The 24,175-nt window shown below is 40.8% G+C and overlaps 1 protein-coding gene across 1 annotated transcript in view; it reads left to right on the top strand.

The window, feature by feature from the left end:
* STAT4 (signal transducer and activator of transcription 4) overlaps positions 1-23,702 on the top strand; it is a 102,790-nt gene extending 79,088 nt beyond the window's left edge. The window contains exons 15-24 of the mRNA XM_075608354.1: positions 6,237-6,320; positions 7,421-7,519; positions 8,119-8,254; positions 9,629-9,681; positions 10,731-10,825; positions 11,943-12,079; positions 13,652-13,843; positions 18,079-18,145; positions 20,434-20,542; positions 21,464-23,702. Of these exons, the coding sequence (XP_075464469.1) occupies positions 6,237-6,320; positions 7,421-7,519; positions 8,119-8,254; positions 9,629-9,681; positions 10,731-10,825; positions 11,943-12,079; positions 13,652-13,843; positions 18,079-18,145; positions 20,434-20,542; positions 21,464-21,490 (999 nt within the window). The 3' untranslated portion in view covers positions 21,491-23,702. The remainder of the gene's footprint in view (positions 1-6,236; positions 6,321-7,420; positions 7,520-8,118; positions 8,255-9,628; positions 9,682-10,730; positions 10,826-11,942; positions 12,080-13,651; positions 13,844-18,078; positions 18,146-20,433; positions 20,543-21,463) is intronic.
* Positions 23,703-24,175: the final 473 nt, after the last annotated feature.

A 24,175-nucleotide genomic window follows, 5' to 3' on the forward strand; every position in this document is an offset into this window, starting at 1 on the left:
CTGGTTTTCAAGCCCAGATATCCCAGATCCATTTCCCTTACAAGTATAAGGTGCCCCAATGTCCATACTTTATTAAAATATGGTTTATATGTTTGGTGCATTTACTGTAAATGTGTATTTAGTCAGCCCGGGCATCCATATAGGTGCCGGGAAGTCTGGATAGACATTGTAGTTCAAATAGGAGGTGTCAGGGTGCTAAGTGGCCGGGGCAGGGAAGAGTACTGGGTCCAGAGAACAGATGACCATGTAAGGAGGACCCTCGTTTACCAGACTCAGTGGAGCCTGCCCAATAGGTGGCAATGGGGTGACTGGGGGAAGCGGTAGAATGCCGACATGTTTCCCAGTGGTCAATTCATATATCCCGCCCACAGGGCATCCCGAGCCAGCTTGGCACGTCCCCTCCTCTGACGGCAGCTAAAGGATGAGCCCCTATTCCTATTGGCTGGCGGGGAGGAATTCCCACGCTGCGATTGGTCGCTCCTCCTACCTCCATGCTGAACATAGAACAGCGGAAGGTATGCAAGGAGAATCCCCAGTCAGAGAACCAGACGATCCTGTGTTTTTGGCCGGTGATGCAAAGGTGGGTTTTTCAAAGTTGCTTTGTTGTGAATAGCAGAGCAACTGGCTTCATTTATGGAGGTAAGAAAGAATGTCTAGCTGAGGCTGTCAGACGCGAGGTCCAAGTTCTCGTTTTAGAACGTAGTGGTCGCGGCTAAGGTTTTTTAGCCAAAAAGGAGGACCAAGAGAGCCGGGTGAATTTCCCGGTCAGAGTAAGCCTTCCGAAGCAGGCGGCCTGCACCTATTTTAACCCAGATTTCACCCCCCAGCGCCCCAGTAAGTATGTATTTTACCTGTATCTTTGTATTTCATTGTGTGTACGCGGGTTTACCCGAATAAACCTCATTTTATTCCCCTTCTATGTTTTGCCTAGTGAATGATCCAGGTATAAATTTGATAAAAGTCCTGGACTCCCGTGACAGACTTTTTTCTGGTGTTAGCGGTGGGATCATTAGTCTTTTGGCTATAAGTTCCTGAGGGGATTTATAGTGCAAGATGAACTCGTAGATTGTGAGCTCTGAAAACAAGTAGTGTCGGACACACGTTATACAAAGCAGGAAATCACACTTTTCCATGCTAGTTTAGTGCCACAAGGCTAAGATGGCTTCCCGATCAGGACAGTATCGGTCCTAGGACCGTGCAGCCTTTCAGTCTGCGGACAGAGGAACACAGCAAGACTTAACTGGAAGCTATACTGGAGGGGCATGAAGATGCCCTTGTCAGTGCTAACCCAGTGGGAGCTGCTGCCAATGTGGAGAGCAGAGAAACAGAGCCCAGGGGACTGGTCCAGGTCACCTCAGGGACTCAGGGGGTACTCGTGGTCTCGGGGACCCCGGCTCACTCCCCGGAGGAAATTCCGTCTATAGAACTGGCCCTGGGTCCAGGAGCTACAGCAACTGAAAAAATACAGTGGGTACAAGCTGTCCTTCACCCCCCAGCATCCCCTATGCTCAGCGGGGGCAACTCTCAGTACCGTCCACCCAAGATAACTCACTAGAGTTTTGGGTAGTTTATAGACGTACCACAGATATTGATGGATACCTGAGGAGCTTTGAAAACCGTGCCAGTGGTACTCTCTTCCGCCAGCCAACTGGGTAAAGTTCCTGTCCCACAGCTGAGCGGACGGGAACAGGAGGCATACGAGGCGATCCAGTCCGAGGAGGGTGAAGATTCCGAGTACGTTAAAAAGGTCGTGCTGAGACAGTATCGAGTTAATCCCGAGACTTATCGGGAATGGTTTCCGGACAGAAAACAAGACTGCTCGAGCCTCCCACACTGACTTTATGGCCTGGCTGATACACTGGGGTACGCGGTGGGGAAGGGTGTAATGCCCTTACCCACAAGGAGCTGCTCGACCTTATCTTTCGGGAGAAGTTCTACCAGCAGTTCACAAACGACTGCGAAGAGGCAGACACCCTGGCAGATGAATTTGTGACCACTCAACCCTAGCATCGGATGCGGGTGGCACTACCTACTGTGGCCCCTGCCAGTCGGGCAGGTAAGCCAGCGACGGCTCCCTGTACCACCCCAACCTGGAGGACAAAGTCTTCCAAGGAGGAGAGTGCAGCCAAGCCTGCAGGATTCGCGCATGAGCCGCAATGCTATCACTGTAACCGGACCAGGCACCTGAAGCCCGATTGCTCCAACTTGCGCTGTTCCAGTCACCCCCATCCGGGGCAAAGTACTCCATCAGCAAAACCAGTTGCCCCCGTGGGACTGGTACCAACTGAGGAGCAGCAAGCAGCCATCCAACAGGTCCAGCAGCGGACCCAGGTGGTGGTCCCTACACCCTCTACAGGCGGCACAGCGGAGATAGCAGGCACCAAGTTGCAGCTGTCGGGCTGCAAATGAATGATGTCCGGAGGAAGCATTTGCGACCAGTGACCATCACAGATCGCCAGGGAACCAGCCTGATCGACTCTGGTGCTACAGTTACTCTGGTACGACCTGATATGGTCAGCCAAGAGGATCTGATCCCTGGACCAGGGATGCAGGTCACTATGCCAGACGGATGACCTAGGTCAATCCAGGTCGACTGGGTCTTTCTCGACTGGGGTGCCGGTCTAGGAGTGAGAGATGTGGGTGTTTTACCTGGGTTGGATACTGAGGTGCTACTCGGTAACGACCTGGGACAACTCATCTGCTCTTTTGCTAAAGAAGATGCTCCTGTGGTGGCTGTCACAAGGAGCCAAAGTCTGGTAATTGTCCAGGCAGGGGAGCCTTTGTTACCACTGCCCACTGAGGAAGTCATCGTCCCCTGCATTTGGGACCACCGATTCCTGAGGTTCTCGTGGAGACCGACCAGGTAAGCCAGACCGGGTCCGTACTGTGTCCTGACCTCCTGGCCAATGTCCCTGTTTCCTCATACCCTGACTTAGTGACTAAGGATGAGTGGCCAGAGCTGGGTGCATGGTTCAGGGAGGCAGTATGGTCCGATCCCAGCTTAGAAGGCATGAGACTCCAGGCGTCCAAGTCTGCCTCTGAGAGTGGGTCAGACCAGTATCTCTGGCACCGTGGGCTCCTGTACAGAGAACAAGCTCCTGGTTCTCCAGACAGCGTATGGACCGGTAAGAGACAGTTAGTGGTGCCTGAGGAGTTTAGGCAGCAGTTATTGCAGGTATCCCACTCCATCCCACTAGCGGGACATCAGTGGGTCAGCCGCACCAGATCCTGGCTATTGCAGCGTTTTTACTTGCCGGGGGCATCGCGGACAGTGGCAGATTTTTGCCACTCCTGTGATTCCTGCTGGCGGGTAGGCAAGTCGGGGGACCATGTGAAGGTCTCCCTAAGACCACTACCGGTTATCGGTGAACCTTTCCAGACGGTAGCGGTCAACATTGTGGGACCCCTTATGGTCCCTAGCTGGACGAGGAAGCGCTACATCCTCACGGTGGTTGAGTTTGCGACCCAATACACTGGGGCTATGGCACTATCCTCTATTGAAGCTACTAAGGTAGCAGCAGTACTGATATGGATTTTTTCCAGAGTAGGGTTCCCTAGCAAGATTCTAATCGATAAGTGGAGGCAATTCATATCTGAGTTGCTCCACTGTCTCTTGAAGGCATGCGGGGTGACAACCCTCCGCACTGCCCCTTACCGCCCCCAGACAAATGGGCTGCGTGAGCAGTTCAATGGTACCCTGAAGCTGTCATTGAGACGAAAGAGAAATAGAAATGTTAATTTACAAGATTATTTTCTCGTAGTCTCTCTATGACAATGCATCTTGGGTTCCTGCCCAGAGTAGTAGTATTCCTTTTTTTCTTCTTTCCTTTATCTCTCCTAAAATAATTATACTGCTTGGTTAGATGATCAACTGCAGGAATAGAGGGGAGGAAGTCTCCTTTATACACATCTATTTTCAATCAGATAATTGTGTCGTACCTCTAGCTGGGTATGACCTATTACTCTATGATGATGCACTGTCATGGAGAGGTTATAAGAAAAGTATTTATTGTTAGTAAAAAAAAGTCTGTTTTCACAGTATGGCTATTATGAATAATAGTACACTAATTTACATTTACTAACAGTAGTTAGTAAATAACTGTTAGTTATAAATAATTATAAATAAATAATAAATAATTTAATGATAAATATATAAATAATAGTTAGTTATAAATAACTGTTAGTTATAAATAATTGTTAGTACTAACAATAAAAAATAATACACATAATTCTGTTTTCATTTAAATTGCATTAATCAGGTATTCAACATGATATAATCTGTGAAAATTAATTTCATATGTATGAAGTCACATTACGAACCTCATACATAAAACACCTTTTAGCACCAAAAATAAATTATTTTAGTGCACAGACCACTGTCTTGTTTAAAGTTCTATATGCTACTGTACCTTTAACCAGAGCCAGATTAAGACCCTCTGGGGCCCCTAAGCATCAAGACTTTGGGGGCCCTCCCTTGAGTCAGTCCCTCCTCCTTGACAACTTGACCCTGCAGGAGGAGGGCTGCTCCTGAGAAGGTAAAAGACACCCCTCTCTCGCTTACACACACCTCTTCCCCCTCCCTCTCACACCCCCATCACTCTCTACTGTTTAGATCCCAAACTCTCTCTCTCTCTCTCTCTCCCACTTACACTCCCACTTCTCATAATCAATAACCCCCCTCCCCGCACTCAATAACCCCCTGAACCCAAAATAACCCCACACAATAACCCCCCTTCCCCAATTACATCCAACAACCCCCCCCCCCCCCCTTCACCCAATACAAAATACCCCTCCCTCAAAACACACCCTTACCTTTCTTGTTGCGGGAATGCCTCCGGTGCCACACCAATCCCATAGGCTGTAAGCAGATGCGGAAGTTGGGCCTGACTTCTGGATGGGCCCAACTTCCAGTGTGGGCGTGAGTGGGGTTTAAGTGAAGGCCTGACCCGCCGCAGCAGGGGAGAGGCCGGCTGGGCCCCCCACTGCTGTCCCAGCTGTCCCCCCTGTCAGTGGCCCTGCTAGGCTGCAAGGCAGTCGGAACCATGCACATATGGGGGGGCCCTAATCTTGGGGGCCCCTAAGCACATGCCTACTGTTCCTAATGGCTAATCCGGCACTGCCTTTAATTTCTAAACCTACTGCAAGATGTACAAATGGAGTATCATCTATGTGGATTTGGACGCAAGCAAAGTGCAGCTGAACTGAGCCTGACCGCGGCCAAAAACATCAGTACACTAATTTCCCATAAGGATTAACGCAGCTGAAGTCCCTGCTTCTGAATGGGATTCTCGCTGTGTTAAACCTACCGAGCCACACCAGTCTGGAAGAGCTACTCAGAGAGAGCAGAGAGAGGCAGTGCATCTCCCTGCACAGCTATTACAGGCGATCTTGCTGTTTATATTTTTAGTATATAGGATTGAAGTAGTGGGTCTGCATAGCTGAAATAAATTCATTTCTGGTCTGGGGACCCCTTGCTTCCCGAGGAACAGGCCCTCCATATCGGTGCTACCTCCTGAATGTTTAAATGTCCCGCGTCACGTGACCGGACATGTAAAGTTGCAGGAAATACTGCCACCCCTTACTGGGGACTGTACCTCGGGAAGCAGGGAGTCCCTGGACCTGAACGTAATGCTGTTCAGCTCTGTAAACCTCCTGCTTCTATCCTATGTACTAAAAATAAAATAAAAGCAGAGCTTCATTACCTTAGTGGATAACCGCTATGGTAATGAAAGGGGTTAAACACCAGTTCCCGGTTTATTGGTGGCAGAGGGGGTGGGTGAAGGGTGTAGTTATCTCCGGGTGGGTTTTTAGGCCTCCTGGTGGGTAGCGGAAGGGGTTAACCCCTTAATTACCTTAGCAGTTACTACCGCTAAGGTAATTAAGGGGTTAACCCCTCCCACTCACACCTAGAAGGCCTAACCACCCAGCCCAGGAAAACTACCCCCCTCACCCACCCACTCTACCCCCAACACAAATGGGCAATAGCCCGATTACCACTCAAGAACTGAGTGTCAGTAAATATCAAATCATGGCAATGGTCATAACAATAACTGGTAACTTTCCCGTGAAGTACCAACTCTTTCTACTTTTAGCAACTGTTTCCAGTCTTATAATTGTATTGTTTGAGAACAAGCATGGAAGCCAACATAAACATCGATATGGTTTTGTTTCCCACTGTAAATCATGTGTTCTTTGTTTGGCAAGATAAAGAACTGAAGCATATCATTTCTTCCCAGGGCTCTCATATGGTTACTGAAGAACTGCATTCAATAAGCTTTGAAACCCAAGTGTGCTTGTATGGATTAACCATAGACCTGGAAGTAAGTACTGTAAATCTGGGGTGATGGAATTATTATTTACTTCAATTTTCTAAAGTTGGAAGTTACAACGTACAGTAGTTGTAATTAACAATCAGCCAGAATACGTTGTACTGTAATTCCAGCACATGTGAAGAAGTAAATGTTCTGGATAGTAAAATGTAAATGTAAAATGTAAAATGTAAAGATAACTCCTTAGTGGGAAAAGTATATAATCAATATCGTTTCTCTTTAATGGTAATTTAGTGAACATATAAAGCTAGGCTAGGCTACTCCACAATGTATTTCAAACTATCTTACATTGACTAAACTCTTGTTAGGGGGCAAATTGTTGGGCACAACTTTCCATTTACTATTTATGTTTGTTTAACCAATATAAGTTCTTCTGAAACACAGTGTTCAGTTGTCTAGCTTCAGTTTTTCAATTATTCCAAGCCAAGTCCTAAAACATTACTCTGATTTACATTGCTACGTATTAATTCATATAACTCATTTCATCCTTTTTTTTTTAGATGGACTTTAATCACTTTGTACAACATACTTTCCTATTTTATCTTTTACCCACATCATCTTTCTACAAAATTCAAGTTAAACAACCATTAGTGTAACTGGCTTCCAAGAAAAGACTCAAACCCCCTTAAAGTAAAATACTAAATATGATTGTGTTTTCATTTTTTTTACAAGGTACTGTGTACTCTTATCAGAATACGCAATTGCATTTTATCAGTTACTTATTGTTTTGCACTTTAATCTGTTTGAGTTATATTAGGGTGGCATAATGAATGTACTCAAAACAAGTGGTCATTAACAATTTACAGTACCTGTAGATACAAGCAGCCCTATCACAAAAAAAGATGATGTAAAGATTGCAAAAACCACATAAAGCTTGAGCTTACCTCATTACATAATTACAACTCATTACTAAAAAGTTGCCATTAACATTGAACTCATTAAACATCTCACTTCCATTACTTCCCTTTAAACAAACAGGGAATCGAGCTACATGAAACACTTTATTTTAATGTTGAGTAGGGGATAAGGTGCATAATAAAGTATAATCAAAAATGTATTTGAACATGTACACCTATTTTTTCATTTAACAGACCAACTCTCTGCCTGTGGTGATGATTTCAAACGTTAGTCAATTACCAAGTGCCTGGGCTTCTATTATTTGGCATAACCTTTTTACAAGTGAATCCCAGGTATGGACTACAATTCAGTTTATTAGTTTATTCATTCCTCTAGTATTCATAAATAAAATGTGTCTGCTTCATCTACTTAATAAGTAACTGACTTTTTTGAAGTTTGCAGTCACCCACAAATGCCCTCAGTTACATTGTATCTAGATTTTGTGAAGGTAAAATGACTATCACCTATGAGATCAATGGTAGTGAATCCAATGACATCATAGTTACAAAATTCACAGAGATTGGAAGTCCTCTGCATTTCACTGGCGCCCAATGTTGTGACCATTTAGTGACCATTTATTGACCCGGAGGCCAGTCGTCATTCCTAACTAATATCAAATAAGGATAGGAGGCATTGAGAACTTTTTTCAATAATAAGGTTTGTGTAAGACATCAAACGAAATGCATGTATAAATTGCAATGTACATGCAGGCCAATATATTCCAATTTGTGTACATAGTAGGTGGTACAGAAATATGTCAGATAGCAAAACAAAGCTTACTATTGTGTTCTAAAAAAAAAGCATATTTAACTGATAAAGTTGCTTTTTAAAGCCTTTGTATACCACTTCGCTTCTGTTCAAAATTGTTTTACAAATACTTTTTTTCCTACAGAGTCTTGCCTTCTTTGCTAACCCTCCTACTGCCAGTCTGAATCAGCTCCTTGAAGTCATAAGCTGGCAGTTTTCATCTTATATTGGCCGGGGACTGAATTCCGAACAACTTAACATGCTGGGAGAAAAGCTTATTGGTAAAAATTGTAATGGTGTTACATGATACAAATATGGATAATAGCTCATTTGCCCATTATTAAATCATGCATTAGCCAGGCAGCAGAAATAAAGTAAATAAACCTTTCTATATACCCCTGCCATCATGAAGTGTGTCCTCGTCAGCATACTGCTGGTCCATGTCCTCCAATGGCAGCAAGAATACATAAAAAGAAAAAATCTTATGGCGCCTAACCCCTTAATCACCTTAGTGGTTAATAACCGCTATAGTAATTAAGGGGTTAACCAACCCTCCCCCGCTACTCACCTTAGAGGCCTAACCACCCACACCAGGCCCACTATGCCCACTATACCCACCCTGTACCCATTGATTGGCATAGTAGTACATCATACCCATATAATATGGGCATGATATTATATGTCATTGGTCGCCCTAATAAAAATACATGAATGCCCAAAATACACAATAATAAAACATACACAAGCACCTAAACACCACAATTCAATAAATAAAAGCACTAGCCAACAAATTAAATTAATAAAAGCACTAACCAACAAAACAAGTAAATAATTTTAACTAGTAACCAACAAAGCAATTAGTTACTAAAACAACTAGCCAACACATCAATTCAAACAAGGAGCCAACAAAAGAAGGAATTAATTAAATATGCTGATCAATAGAAACAATACACATAAACAAGCCATCCAAATTACAAACTATTTAATCCAAACAATCAAGAGAAATAGAAAAAAAAATAACACTCAATAGAAAACAAGCATTTGCCAAAAAATGCATTGGCTATCATTGTATTTATCTGTACCCTAAACGGCACAGATTAATACATTAGCAGACAATGGGCAATGAAAAACATTAAAAGAAAGAAATACAATAAAAAACCTGTAAAAAAAATTGCATACATTCAATATTTTACTTACCTTTAGAAGCGTTGGCCCTCTGAATCCAGGGGTATCAGGAAGCTCTCTTACCTTGAGACAAAAGGTGGCACTGTGTGCTCATTTGCATGTCATTTCCCAGAATCCCTTGCTGCAATAGAAGCTTTGTATGCTAGGTGATAATGGTGAAGGGCAGAGTTGCAGACCTTATATTTTTATATGCTATACGGTGGAAGGTTTTTAGTCACGTTTTAGACACACACCACAAGTGTGAAAAGGTGACTAAAAACCCTCCACCGTATAGCATATAAAAATATAAGGTCTGCAACCCTGCCCTTCACCATTATCACAAAGCATACAATGCATATATATGTATATATATACAGTATATATAAATGCATATGATAGTCAGAAGAATGGGCAGTAAAATGTCCCATATGGATCAGCACCGTTTAAGGAATATGACCCAAATCTGATTTCTCCTCTTGTTTTTGTTGAAGGCCAACCAGTCAACCAAAGTGACAGTCAAATTTCATGGGCCAGATTTTGTAAGGTAAGTTCTAAATATTTTTGCATTTCCATTGCTTGGGAAGTAGGGGGTCCCCGTAACTGAAATAAATGCGGTTCCGCTCCAGAGACTCCCTGCTACATTATGTAATGTTTAAAATTAAATAAAACCCCCACGATTGCCTGTGAGAGGCGCGCAGTTAGAGTGACTGATTCAGCCTATCTCTTACTGCACGTCTCTTACAGACAGGCAGACCCCGGTAGGTCTCGCATAGCAGGGACCCCTGCTGTGTTAATCCGATGGGCCATTATGTCTGCAACGGAACATCTCTCAATACCACGCAGCATAATGCAACATTTACCCAGGTAAATGTTCGAATAACGGCCGCTGCATCTGTATATGAAAATAATTCAAACTTCATTCACAAACTGGATTGGATTATCTCTATTTACCCATGTACTCAAATCTGCACTCACATAGAATGTTGGAAATTGGTGTCGCTTAGAAAGAAGGTAAATGTTTTTCTATGTATTTGTTATAACTAAAAATGATGTATATCACGAATATGTACATAATTATATAGACATATATACATAGATATGTGTCTTCCTAGAAAGCCAGTAGAGCAACCGGTGATGAAGGCATATTAACCACCAAATCCTGTGACAATGCCAGCTCAGGAAGAGTACACAGGCTTAAATCCAGGGCTATCTGTGCCTCCCTGCATCCCTGACAATGGTTTGCAGAGGTCCTTGCAGTACTTCTGGCTTCATTTTAAATATTGACAACTCTCTACAGTATGTCACCTAGTGAAAATGTAATGCTCAACATTGTTCAACTTTGAATGCTTATTGCATTAAAAACTGATGCTTATGGTACTTATATCAAGGTTTCATTATACATTGGTCCCTATTCAATATACTTTGAAGCGACATTCTGCTTGCTCAGGAATATTTCAGGACAATGGAGCTTAAATCTTTTCAAGCAGCCTTTATAGCATACTGAATAGGGCACATAGGCTGGTGAGGATAATGTTCTACTTTGTCTAATGTACTGTATGTATCTTTTAACATTATTATTATTACTATTATTAGGAACATTTGCCAGGCAAGTCTTTTTCTTTTTGGTTATGGCTTGAAGGAATACTAGAACTAATCAAGAAACATCTTCTTCCCATCTGGATTGATGGGTAAGTTATTCAATGTAAACACTGATTTCCATTTTTGTTTTGTTGTGTGGCTCTTAATCAGACAGTGTTTTGTAACATAACAGCCCATTCAATTCTGCATACAATTTACTGTACACAGAAATTAATCTAATAATTTACATGATTGTGAATGTGAGAAATGATTGATAATCAGCATTATCATAGAAGCCTACCGATTGTGATTTGCTGATTGGAACCTGTGGAAGACATACACATACACTCAGTTTCTATACTGTACCTTTTTATGGTGGAGGGTTTTTGTTAATTATTGTGCCTGGTTTGCAATCACTACCAGCTGAAGTGCAAACTTGTGAGTCCAGAACAACAGAACTGTACATCTTTGTCAGGCTTTGATGTACCTGCTCTGTAATGCAGTAGGAGAAATCTCTAAGTAAACAGCCATGTTTAAAATGGATAGAAAGTTGAAAAGTGGCTATATTTACTAAGATGTGCTAAGACTTATGATACCTTAAGGCCCCTTCACTTCAATGTGTTGTAAAGTGTCTTATGGCTAAGTGCTGTATAGTAAATGTGCACTATGGCCATTCTAACTAATCTGCACTATTCCATCAAACACTTTCTGGCTGCTGGGGGCACCGTACGGAACAGCACTAAAAGGTGTCTTGTGTAATACCACTGCTTAGTAAATATGGCCCAAAGTCTGCGCCTTTACATGTTGTTACTCAGAATCCCCATCTGCCGTTTAACCATTATATAAAGTGACAGTGCAGCGGGTACGGGGAATCAAAGGAATACATCCAGATAGCCTTACGTTTTTCTTATCTTTGAATTATTTTAAGCTAAATTTTTTTCACTATTATTGTGTTCTCTGTATTCACAATTTATTCACATGCAGACTAATACATTTCAACAGCATTTTCCACAAGACAACACACAAACAACATTTCATCTGAAATATCTTTAGGTTTCTCCCAAACCATTTTAACACGAAAAGTAATTTCACAACCTTTTGTTTCAAGTGACTTGCTGTCTATTGCAATCATTCTTTAATAAGTAATACAAATGTCATAGGCGATTAAAGTACTCCTAAAATGTACTCGCTGTCTGCACGTAATAAAACTGCGTTTGGCTGCTTTAGGTGCATCATGGGATTTGTAAGCAAGGAAAGGGAACGGGTCTTATTAAAGGTCAAGATGCCTGGAACCTTTCTCCTGCGATTCAGTGAAAGTCACCTAGGAAGTATTACATTTACCTGGGTGGATCATTCAGAAAATGGCAAGTATAACTCTGCAAAAGTGTAAATCTGACGTACTGAATTTATGCCTTTGAATTAACCACTGGTGCAGAGATCTCAACTTCCAAGGACCAATCAGAGAGATTTACGTGGGGTGTATACCAAAAAGTAGCATTGCAATAGAAACATACTCTAAATCTAATTGAACTCTATGAGCCTGCAGATGCTTAAAATCAATCAGTGAGAGTTGCCATGTCTGCTGTTGAAAGGAAAGTTTAAATCCTGCAACTTTGTGTCAGTCCATGTAAGTGACGGAGGGTATACATTTTTTAGAAAAATTGTCCCATCACATGAATAAATGAGATCATTTAAGTCAAAGTCGATTTGAAAATAATAAATGGATCCTACAAATACCACTTAAAGCAGCAATTAATGCTGCTTGAAACTGGAGTTCCCCCATGGAAGAACCAAAGCCGTTTTACAGCACAAAGTACTGTCGTTCAGGAGATCTTATCTCATGTACTAGCATTTTCAAAACCTTAAAATGGCTGCACACTGGAAACTGATCAGTAACTATGACCTCTGATGTCACTGTTTCTAATTGGCTCAGAGTCAGGGAGCTGTACAGCAGCCATCTTAAAAATGGAAAAATGCCCTATTTTAAATGATCTACTTTCTCAGAAATGGCCGAAGAACCACAGCCACCAAGACTAAGACCCAAGGGTTCAGAATACCCCGAAAAACAGGGTAGGGGGAGTCAACAGAGGGGATTCCTGCTTTAAATGCATACTACACCTTAAAACTCCTTGTTCTTTAAGATAACTTTTTTTTTTAAAGCTATGGGAAGTAAGGGTTCCTCCATTCACTTGAGTGGGAATTAAGGGGTCCTCCATGGGCAAGAAGATGTTTTTGTGACTGGTAGTGCACCGCACCGGTAAATGTTTTCCTAGTCTTATGAAAGACCACCACTTAGTAAATATGGTCTTAAGTCGTTTGGCGTGATTTCACTTGGTTATTCAATTGACATTTAGCACATAATTATTATCTCACTCCCACTACAGTTTATCTGATCCCAGCAGAATTTTCATTCTTTTACTCAATGTTCAATTGTACGGTATATTCATTGTTTTCATAGTTTTTGTTGTGTGATCCTTAGATTACTATTTTTTTTTACCAATATATATTTTGCTTTTTTTCTGCTCCAACTGGTGCTTCAAAAGAGATTTATGTTTTATTATTATTTGTATGAATGTGCTGGAATTTGTATATATTTTTTGTGGTGTCAGAGACTCGTATTCTTTTGATTGTCATTTTTTTCAGTTTCAACATGTTTCAAATTAAAACAATTGCTTACCACCTACATACAGTATGTTGTGGTTATGACACATACATTGAATGTCATTTTAGAGAAAAAGAGAAACTCTGCATAATTTCATGTGAATAAATCCATGAGTATAATAATTTTGCTAACAAATTATGTTAAAAAAAAGAATGCTGCTGCATTGTATGTTTTAGGTCTATGGCTTTTGAATGTATTTAACCCTTACTGCCAGAAGATGGCAATGCAATGGCCATATTAACAAAACATTTCTCCCCCTCAATTATTACAACAGGGGAAGTGAGATTCCACTCAGTTGAACCATACAACAAGGGTCGTTTAAATGCACTTCCTTTCCCTGACATCCTTCGGAATTACAAGGTGATAGAGGCTGAAAATGCTCCAGAAAATCCATTGAAGTACCTATACCCAGAAATCCCAAAAGACAAAGCCTTTGGGAAACATTACAACAGCCAGCAGACGGAAGGTTAGACTTCTTAATAATATGTACTCCGTTAGTTTCAAGAATGGTTGACTGCCATTGCATGAGATGTAACTAGCCTCATATATATATATATATGCACCTTAACCCTGGCTGTGCTCAAAGATGTGACCATGCAGCAAGCTTAAGCCTATAGGGAACCATGTTAAAAATTGTTTTTGAAGCAAAAAGTGGCACTGTGTGCTCATTTGCATGTCATTTCCCAGAATCCCTTGCTGCAGTGGAAGTGCTGTGTGCTGGGTGATAATGGGAAAAGGCGGGGTTGCAGACCTGCAGATGAGCATACAGTTGTATTTTCATTTATATATATATATATATATATATATATATATATATATATATATATATATATATATATATATATATATATAAGGATTCTTTACAGTAAGGGCAGTTAAAATGTGGAATACAATAGATTTGATCAAAAAAGGTTGGACATCTTTTCAGAAAGGAAAGGTATACAGGGATATACCAAATAAGTAAACATGGGAAGAATGTTGATCCAGGGTGTAATCTGATTACCAATTATTGGAGTCAGGAAGGAATTTATTTTTCCCCTTATGAGATATCATTGGATGATATTCCACTGGGGTTTTTTGTTTGCCTTCCTCTGGATCAATATACTGTAAGTACGGATATAGGATAAATTTAGCATACAGTAGGTTGAACTTGATGGGCGCATGTCTTTTTTCAATCTTATCTACTATGTAACTACGTAATGTTCCCGTTTTCCGATACTTTACATATATCCTCCATGGCCCGGGAAAGATATTTGTCATTTTCTGATGACTTTGACCTTTAGTAGAAAATACCAGGCATGGTAAGCTATTGCAAGTCAATTAAACATTTTTGTAAAAAACAGACGGCTGCTCACAACCTGCTCTCCCACACTCCTATTTCCTGCTTCCACGGATGAAATTTGCTAATATTTTTTTATAGCCTCACAAGTCTCAATTCTTTACATACAGAATAATTTTGATGTCTATAGAATCTATAGCAGCTGCTATAGGTTTTCACTAATACAGCAAGATAAACCAGGTGTGTTTTTTATGTAATGTTACCTAAACCAGAGCCCATCAGTGGACCCCCCAGTTCTTGAGATAATTGCTGCATTTAAGACAAAATGGCTGACAGGGTCAGCATTGTCCAGTGGCCAAAACAAAGCTCCATGGTCATTGGAAGATAATGTCACAGCTTTATACTGGGTGATCCCGCAGCCATATTTTTAAAGTTAAAAACAGACACCCAAAACTCTCAGGAACTAGGTGGTCCCAGGAGATCAGATATCGTGAAATGGCTCCTGGGGAAATTTTGGTTCAGGTCACCTTAAATTAAATCAATTTGATTTTAAATGTTATTTCTACAAATGATGTTTACTTTCCCTTCTTCACCCAAGTGATATTTTATTGTGTGTTGCAACATAGATTAAAATTTGGGGGAAAGTCTGACGGTTATATTTTAAACGAGCAATTCCTCCTGCTTGTTTATTCTTTTGTGCCTATCTTTTTTTTAATATATCTCCTCCAAGGGAAACAAAATAGAGATTTAAATCTCCCTCATCACACAGACCATCCATGATGTGTGGGATTTAAAGCTATAGGAAGTACTGACAGTACCTTCTCAGGTAACTATCTGATAAACCAGGGAGTCTCTGCTTTATAAGATACTTACCTGAGACATTAATCCTCTGGAAATACTCTGCTTCCTATAAATGGAGTGCATTGGAGGAACTGCTCTTTTAACATACATAGTTACACAGTAGTTTAGATTGAAAAGAAACATATGTCCACAGGGCCGCCAACAGGGGGGGTGAGCTGGGACATCTGTCCCGGGTCCGGTGGCTGAGGAGGGGTCTGGCCGGCTCTGGAATTTGGGCCAGTGAGAGGTCAGATCCAACCTCTGCATCTGGGCCTCTAGTTGCTGCCGGCACAGCTTCTGCAGGCCGGCCTCTCTTCCCCCACTAGGCCTGCCTCTCTTCTCCGTTGGTCCGCACCAAAAGTTGGGCCTGACCTGAAGTCAGGCCAAACTTCTGTATCTGGCATGGCACTGGAGGCCTGAGTTCCACTCCCAAGGTAAATTGTATGTGTGGGTGGGTGTGGGAAGCTAGTGTGTGTATGTGTGTGTGTGGGGGGGGGGTTAGTGTGTGTGTATTGTGTGCGGGGTAGTATGTGAGTGTATTGGGTAGTGGGAGTGAGGAGGGGAGGAATGTATTCATAGCGTAGGGGGGAGACTGTGAGAAGGGGGGGGAGGGAGAGAGGAAGAGTGTAAGACAGAGGTGGGGAGAAAAATCCAAAGGGGAAATGGGGGATAGAATAGAGTGAGAGAGCGTGGGTGTGTGTAAAAGAAAGAGGGGTGGGTTTGCAATGACACTGACACAGGGGTGGTCCTGGGCCCCGGGAAAGCTATTGGTGGCCCTGTATGTTCATCGAGTTCAACTTTTGCTGAAGTCTAACTGCCGTGAGACACATCCTCTAATTCTAGTAATATTAATCCAGAGGAAGTTAAACCAAAAACTCAAAAATGTCTCACAAGTGAAAAACAATTCTTTACTCCAGTAATGGATTTCTCCCTGGGTGACGTTGAAATGGGAGGTTTAGATGACAATGCAGTTTGACCCACAGTTACTATGCAGGAGTTATTTTTAATGAGCAACTGTTCTTGACATTATCTACAAGTATTTAACAAAGACTTGATAATTGTTGAGAAATAAAATAACCCAGTAATGTTTAATTCCAGAAGTCCTGTCTGGATGCCTCTGCCTGTATTTATTAAGCAATGGTATTCAATTTTAACGCTGGGAGACACCTTACAGCACATTCACGTGAATGTGCCATAAGGTGTTGGAATAGCACCGCTTCGTAAATATTAACCTTATTTATTTTTAAATATTTTACCAGGAAAAAATGCATTGAGAGTTTCCTTTCGTTTTCAAGTATGTCCTGTGCCTTAATATTAATTGAGTAATACAATTTGAATTAAACATATGTATGTTTTCTTCAGCTCTTCTGTACTATATGGAGAAAAAAAACATGTAGCCTTTTTGATTGTACAGAGGTAGCCAACGTTATTACTCCTGTTGGCGTGTTGCAGCCAGACATACACAACGCCCCAGCAGGAGAAGCGGACATTGTTTCGAATCAGCCACACATGAGAAAGGGGCGGGGCTATTCCCCTGTTGAAGCGCTCCAGCGGGTGCAATAACGTTGGCTCTATTTGTACTCGTATAGATTAATTTTTTGGGAACTTTTTTTATGAGTATAGTGACAATGGTGTACATGGGGCTTTACAAAATTAGTATACCGGTAACATAAAGTAAATACAATGGAGCAAGTAAATCACAAGGCAAAGGGAGACCCTGACCCAAAGAGTTTACAATCTAAGGGAACTATATATTGGTAGACTTACAGACAGTATACTGTAGGAGTAAGACTGCATTCATTAAAAGTACAAGGCAGGAAAGTCCCGTCCTCTTGAATCTTATCATTTTCCATTGCCGTGAGAAATTGACAGCAGATAACAACCAATTGGCCCACCTAGTCTGCCTATTTTCCTACCTGTTGTGAAACATCAGATACTATTAGATCCCTTTGCTTTATTGCATATTTAAGACACTCGTGTCTATCGCAAGCAGTTTTGAGTTCCCTGACAGTATCATACCCATCACCTTTATTGGAAGGCTATGCCATGAAGCTACCAAGTCCTGATTTTGTCACGCCCGAAAAAACATGGAGAATGCATACAGCATCTGTTAAGTTCAATTCAAGTATTTGGCAATTACTGGTGATCGATTCCTGTTATCCCTTATCGGAGCTTTGTTAATCCCCTAAAATCTCTGAAGAAAAACAGTATAAAAGAATGACAAGATTTATGAAATTAAAACTTAATGGGACTTCTTTGTTTTGGTGAACATGATGTTATTTTGGCACTGGGTTTACCCTAGTTTTACAGTCATGAGACTTTATCAAATATTCTGCAAAGAATAGATTACCATTTCTGTCGTGGGTAGCTGAAGACATCACAAATGTCAAACAAAGAAACATCTTCATCTCTTACTCTTTGGGAATTTTCAAAACACACAGAATGGTTTTGACTGGGAAAGAAGGCTGCATAATAAGAACTTGGCATCAAATCAATTTTGAATAGTTTTACTGAATTAAAGACCTGAACTCTGAGTTACAGTATTATCTTGCTTTGTCATTTGTTTTTGTTTTTTCTTGTAGCTTCCAGACCAACCGAAAATGGAGTCAAAGGTTATGTGCCATCAGTGTTTGTCCCTATGTCCAAACTGTAAGTAAGAAATATTGACTGTAATTGTCTTTCCTGTGCTTGGTTGGGAATTTTGCAGGAGTAGGTTTTAAAATCAACTCATCGCAGAGTAATGATTTGTAACATTTTACAGTACTCTAAATTTGACCTCTTTAAACAATCTTAATCATGATTAATTCAATCATTTGGTTGCTATGATCTCTTTGAAAATTGAGATTTTCTTTTCATCTGGACCTCTAAATAGAGATGAAATAGTAAATCAAGTTTTCAATCTAACCATAGCATGTCTCTCTAGTAAAGATAAGGGGAAGTGGAGGAAGGGGGATTTACTGTACCTGTGCAAGTTCTGTGTTGAACAAAGTGACATCCCGCTAAAAGTAGTGGACACTCCCCTCCGTATCTAAGCTTACATACTTCCAAGCAACCTTTAAAATATGATCGTGAAATACTTATCGGTGTCTGACTTTTGTAAAAGAAAACAAAAAGTATCAGTGTTTCAATTACACAGACTTGTCCCTAAAAACATTTAAATATCCTTTGATTTCGGAAGGGATGGTAATGCAAATGAACAAGACTAGAAATCACAGGATGCTTGGTAAAGTAAAAAATCTCCTGAAGATAGGTATTTTACTGGATGTTTAACTGTGTTTATATTAAATTAAAGGAAAGCTAGTACTTTGTAACATGCAAATATATATATATATATTAAAGGTCCCGCACGCGGACCGAAACGTTGGAATGATGTCTTGTTAATACAATATATTCTTTTGACAACCTTTTCGAGTGCTGCCTTTGATATTCGTCATCACACGGTATTGTATTGCCTATTTACACCATACAGGATTTGCACCCACCTTATTAACTTGTCAGACGGAGTGCCTATTGTTCTTTATTATATGAGATATATATATATATATATATATATATATATATATATATATATACAGTGTTCGACAAACCTATACATTTGCTCGCCCCGGGCGAGTGGATTTAACCCCCGGGCGAGTAAATATTGGCCCAAGCAGCACATGTTTGGTACTAGCTGGCGAGTAGATTTTTTTGTGTGGCGAGTAGATTTTTTGGTGATTTGTCAACCACTGTATATATATATATATATATATATATATATATATATATATATATATTTATATATATATATATATATATATACACACATTTCTGTATGTCATTAAGGGAACTGACGAGTATCATGCATAATAAGGCAATAATAATCCGTGCAATCCCTTGACGCAGTATTACAATCTAGAGAATGCTGAAGAACAATGTGCACCGGTTAAAAGTTCTCACAAGCTGAGCATTCATTACCTTTTGTATCTGTTTACGCTTATTTGGTATGTCATTCTGTTTATGTAATAGATATTCTGTTCCCCCATTGTACCATTCTGCAGAATATGTGGGCTCTTTATAAATAAATGATTAATAATACCAAATCTCTTACCATAATTTCTGTTGAGTCTGAGTTGACATAAACTGCTTCCCCTACAAATCTGCATCAAATGTAAGACTAAGTAGTTGTTTTACATTTAACCTACTAATATAAGAAATCTTCTCTTCAAGCTCCTGGAATGGTCCTTAAAGCTATTTTAGAATAGTTTATAACAGTGGTTCCAAACATTGTCCTCAGTAATCCCTGGCTAGACCAGGTTTCTGTGCCAAGCGCCTCAAATTTTAGTGATAAATAAATTGGGTACATTCATGGGTTTATTGGTTATTCCTAAAACCTGCTGTTACCAGGGGCACCTGAGCAAAGGGTGGAAACAACTGGTTTATAATCAAGAAAAGATCAAAATTAATAGTAGCTAAAAATATGCTTAGCTACAGATTTTCAGGAAAGTGTGGTACAGTCCTGGTTTTCAACTTCAGATGCTTTAGTGTCTCAGGGTTTGTAGTTCTGATTTTCTAAACATGACGATTAAGACTAGAAATCAAAAGGATGGGAGTTTTAAAGCCAGGACTAAACCACACCATCGTTGTACATATATGGATGAACCAAATATTCCTTATTGATAACTGGATGTTAAACGTTCAGGACAATTTGAACCATTTAGACTACTAATGTTACTGGATGTTATGTTGAAAACATGCAGATGCAGTAATGTGTTCTCTGTCTATGCCTTACTTATTCTTAAATCTTCATCTAAGGCTTTTTATGACCTTTCTTAACCCCCTATTGATCCCTTTTCTATTGAAAGGTATGTACTTATCGTACTGTAATCATTTCTGCTAAGCTGTTGCTTTTGTGATGCCAATTATAATATGTTCTTACACTCTTTACTCCTTTTCACCAGACCATCAAATGGTTCTTCTTCACCTCCCTCTCCACTGGACCTTCCTATGTCTCCAAGTGTATTTGCTGTTCTGCGACAGCAACTCACGCCTACAGAAATTGAAACTGCAGTAAGTAGAACTTTTGTATTCTTGTAAATATAGCTTCTTAAAATTCATATTTCAAAGACAGTGGTTGTGTAAGAATGAGTGGGAGTCTTTGTCCTAACCCTTATTGATTAGACATGCAAGGTACTATATTGATACAGGGCTATATATACTAAGCAATGCTATTGCATGAAACAAGTTATAGTGAAGTGAATGGCTGTAAGAAATCTTACAGTGCCAGATTGTGTTTTATGAAGTAACATCTCTTAAGAAATATGGCCCTTAATGCATTGCTAGCCCAATCTGCTGAGAGTTTGGCTCGTACTGGCAGTAGCATTTGTAAGTTGCTGTCATATACTGTAAAGGTTATATTAAAAACATGGGACAATATAGGGCATTGGCAGAATTGGATTAAATGTTCTTCAATGCAATGCATTTCTATCCTCTTTTGCAGGGATTAATACTGCATTTGATCCACTTTCCTATATACTGTGCAGTAGCATCCAAATACAGAATTAGTTCTTAACCACTGGCCAAAGATCTAGCACATGTCTTTGAGATGCATCTCTGTACTTATCCACAGAACAGGGTTCTGGGAGATCTGCTCCTATAATTGAACATTACTAAGGACAGTAGAAACACAGAGCCTGTAAATACACTATATACAGTACTGTATGTTGGGGGAAAATGTTTGCTTGTGGGGAGGGGGGGGGAGAGGTGCAGGTCTGTGCAAGTTCTTCACAAAGCCAGTCCTTGACATCATAAATATATAGTTGACAGGTACCCACACCATATAAGAATTAGACAACAGAGTACAGTATTTTTTTAGGCATATTAGATCTTTATTATGATTGCTAAGGAAACCTCCTAACAGGCATAAATGTTTTGCAATTATTTATGCCATTTCCTTTGGTATGACACATTTCTTCCTGCCTTGTTTACTAGATGAGTTCACCCTGCTCAGCTGATTGAATGTTGAAATCTGTACAAAAAAAGAAAGTCACAAACACTCTACAAGCAACTGAAACTTTCATCCAAATGTTTCATATCATCTTTGTATGGACAACCTTGTAAATATTCCCTTTCCACCAGCTACAAAATGATCTGTTTAATGTGGAAATCCAAGACAGTGATTTTTTTTGCAAATTGTCAGTTTCGGGAAACCCTTGCTTCTGGAAATACTTAGCTCCATAGTAGGAGCTGGTAGCCACTCTGCTTGGCTAGCAGGGATCACATAATGGACGCTTTTTAAAGCTCCCGCGCCCTGCGAGCCAATAGGAAGCCGGTACGTAATCCGGTGCGCCTTCCTATTGGCCTGTGTGATGCGGGAGCTTGGAAAAGCAGAGCTAGGGCACCTCCTTCATAGGTATCTCTGGTCTCTGGAAGCAGGAGGACACGGAGCTGAAATTAATGGGGTTCAGCTCCAGAAATTCCCCTGCTTCAATCCAATTGTAAAAAAAAATCACAAACATAATCACTGGCTTTAATGTTCTTATCATACAAATTGCCAGCATACATGCAGAATATTGTTAATAATTCGTTATTATGAACTGCCTTTGTTTCTTATTTTTCCTGATTATATATTTTGTAATAGCCTCTACTTGGATAAGTGAGGTATTATTTTTGTGAACTAATTATTCTGTCAATTTATAACTCAGCACTGACCACTTCACCTCTTTCATTAAAACTTGCAAATCTCTTTCATAAACATAGAAAGGACATGTGTTGTATCGTGTGTGTATGTATGTTTGTATGTGTATACACATGGGACCAATCAAGACAGAAATGCCCAAGCCTACGAGTCTGCCGACTATAATAGAGAGGAGCCATGGGGTGCACTGGGGTTAATGAGAATCCCGCCCAAGTTGATGTACTGGAGATAAATTGTGTGGAACCAAATACAGAAATTGTGATGAATGGCCGGTGTGTAGTCTCCAACAGTGAAGGTACGCTGATGGACAAAGGTCCAAAAAATTTCTGCTGGGATGACAAAGAAAATAAAGCCTTTAAACCAGAGCTTTATGTTCCTGTAACTGTGCTTTACCCTAAAAGACAGTGGGTTTTAAGATTCCCAGATAAGAACCCTCAGACAAAAAGGGTATTTTGTCACATTTGGTGGCGAATGCGGGTGTCCACATTATATGTCTGAGGGTATAAAACTACTTCAAACTCACCATGTTCAAGGCATTGCTCCAGAGTGACCCGTGAGGAACAGCATGGTGCCATACGTGAGCTGCGAGAGGAGATCCAGGCTGTGTCTGAGAGGCTGAGCGGGGATCCTAATGGGAGATACCAAGGACCCAAGCCAATTTGGGTTAGTCATTGCCTTCAAAAGATGACTGCAACAGAGGATGTTGAGGCGTACCTTCTGGTGTTTGAGCGTACAGCAGAAAGCTGAGGGATGGCTGGCACCGTTTCTGAGCGGAGAACCTCAAATAGCCTACTATGACATAGAACCAGTACAAGCCAGTGACTACAACAAGCTGAAGGATGAAATTCTGGCACGCCTGGGAGTGACCGCTGCAGTACGGGCTCAAAGGTTCCACTTATGGTCGTATTCTCCTGACAAGGCTGCGCTATACAAGAACATGCTATTATATATAGCATTCCACTGACGAAGTCTTTTCATTAAGACGAAATGCGTAGGGTGGAGGCTTTAAGAATATTTCTATAGGCTTTCCCTACTCTCTGGACTGCCAGAATTCAATATTCAGTAATAGTATTTTACTTCATGCTGATAATATCCCCTGCGTCCCCGCTGACGGACATTCACATCGTGACGTCACGCTCGCGATCTCGCGAGATTGAGGGTTAGCAGGGAGGAACCTGAAGGCAGCTGTGGACATAGCTGTATCAACGCGCGGAGTCTCGGCGTTCCACGTGGAGCCAGGGCAGACCGCCAAACAGAGCAGCTGGAAGGAGAGGATTCTATATATCCTACATGCCTAATTTATCTGCTACTTTGTAAGTAGCTCTCTACTGTTGCGCAGTTTAAAGAATACATACGTACTTTCACCATATTCTGTTTCTTTCTTGTTTCTTTCAGAGACCTCATTCATAATTATTCACAATTGTCCCTAGTCTATTTAAATCTGTGTATCAGTTATATATCATTGTTTTGCGCCTGGGTTTTCTCCTTTTGTTATTATATATATGTAGAGGTATCAGTACCGTGTTAGCCGAGCTTCAATAATCAAAAAATAAATAGATGATACCGTTCTGTGGCTAACGAAATGCTTTTATTTGTGCGAGCTTTCGAGATACACTGATCTCTTCTTCTGGCAATGTTACAATGAATGAAGCAAGCAAAGGGTATACTTAAAAACAGTGTCTATTGGAATGTTATCTGTGCTGTTCCTTCCCCCGGTGTGGATGTGTTTTATGGCTAGAGGTGTCAAAAGTTACTGAAAGCAAGTGAAGAAAGAGTGTGTATGTGTGTATGTGTATCAGCTATATCCAGGATACCACCGACCTGCTAAACAAACTGAATGCAATTGGCCCCCTCCCAACAGGAACACTACTAGCAACCATGGATGTAGAGTCACTTTATACCAACATCCCCCACGAGGATGGGATTTCAGCCTGCAGATACTTTCTGGGACCGCAGGAGCCACTCACAGAGACAGTAACTAAATGCATCGAATTTATTCTGACCCA

Source organism: Ascaphus truei, chromosome 7 (genome assembly GCF_040206685.1).
Source record: "Ascaphus truei isolate aAscTru1 chromosome 7, aAscTru1.hap1, whole genome shotgun sequence".
NCBI lineage: Eukaryota > Metazoa > Chordata > Amphibia > Anura > Ascaphidae > Ascaphus > Ascaphus truei.